Raw genomic sequence first — 707 nt, 5'->3', positions numbered from 1 at the left:
GCATACCACCACGGAGACGTAAAACCAAGTGGAGTGTAGACTCTTTTTGAATATTGTAGTCTGAGAGAGTACGACCGTCCTCTAATTGCTTACCAGCAAAGATGAGACGCTGTTGATCTGGTGGAATACCTTCTTTGTCTTGGATTTTGGTTTTGACGTTATCGATAGTATCTGAGGACTCGACTTCCAACGTGATAGTTTTACCTGTGAGTGTCTTTACAAATACTTGCATACCACCACGAAGACGTAAGACTAAGTGAAGCGTGGATTCCTTTTGGATATTGTAATCGCTAAGTGTACGACCATCTTCGAGCTGTTTACCAGCGAAAATTAAACGCTGTTGATCTGGAGGAATACCTTCCTTGTCTTGAATCTTAGTTTTAACGTTATCGATGGTATCCTGTGACTCAACCTCTAAAGTAATTGTCTTACCGGTAAGAGTCTTGACGAAAATTTGCATACCACCACGGAGACGTAAAACCAAGTGGAGTGTAGACTCTTTTTGAATATTGTAGTCTGAGAGAGTACGACCGTCCTCTAATTGCTTACCAGCAAAGATGAGACGCTGTTGATCTGGTGGAATACCTTCTTTGTCTTGGATTTTGGTTTTGACGTTATCGATAGTATCTGAGGACTCGACTTCCAACGTGATAGTTTTACCTGTGAGTGTCTTTACAAATACTTGCATACCACCACGAAGACGTAAG

The 707-nt window shown here is 41.6% G+C and overlaps 1 protein-coding gene across 1 annotated transcript in view; it reads right to left on the bottom strand.

Moving 5' to 3' along the window:
* WALSEDRAFT_52959 (ubiquitin) overlaps positions 1–707 on the bottom strand; it is a gene marked incomplete at both ends in the record, with an annotated part of 2,299 nt that overhangs the window by 843 nt on the left and 749 nt on the right. Inside the window, one exon of the mRNA XM_006960694.1 lies at positions 7–681. Within this exon, the coding sequence (XP_006960756.1) occupies positions 7–681 (675 nt within the window). The remainder of the gene's footprint in view (positions 1–6; positions 682–707) is intronic.

Source organism: Wallemia mellicola, assembly GCF_000263375.1.
Source record: "Wallemia mellicola CBS 633.66 unplaced genomic scaffold WALSEscaffold_33, whole genome shotgun sequence".
Classification (NCBI taxonomy): Eukaryota; Fungi; Basidiomycota; class Wallemiomycetes; order Wallemiales; family Wallemiaceae; genus Wallemia; species Wallemia mellicola.
The sequence above is the reverse complement of the archived record's forward strand: the minus strand, read 5'-3'. Positions and strand labels throughout refer to the sequence as shown.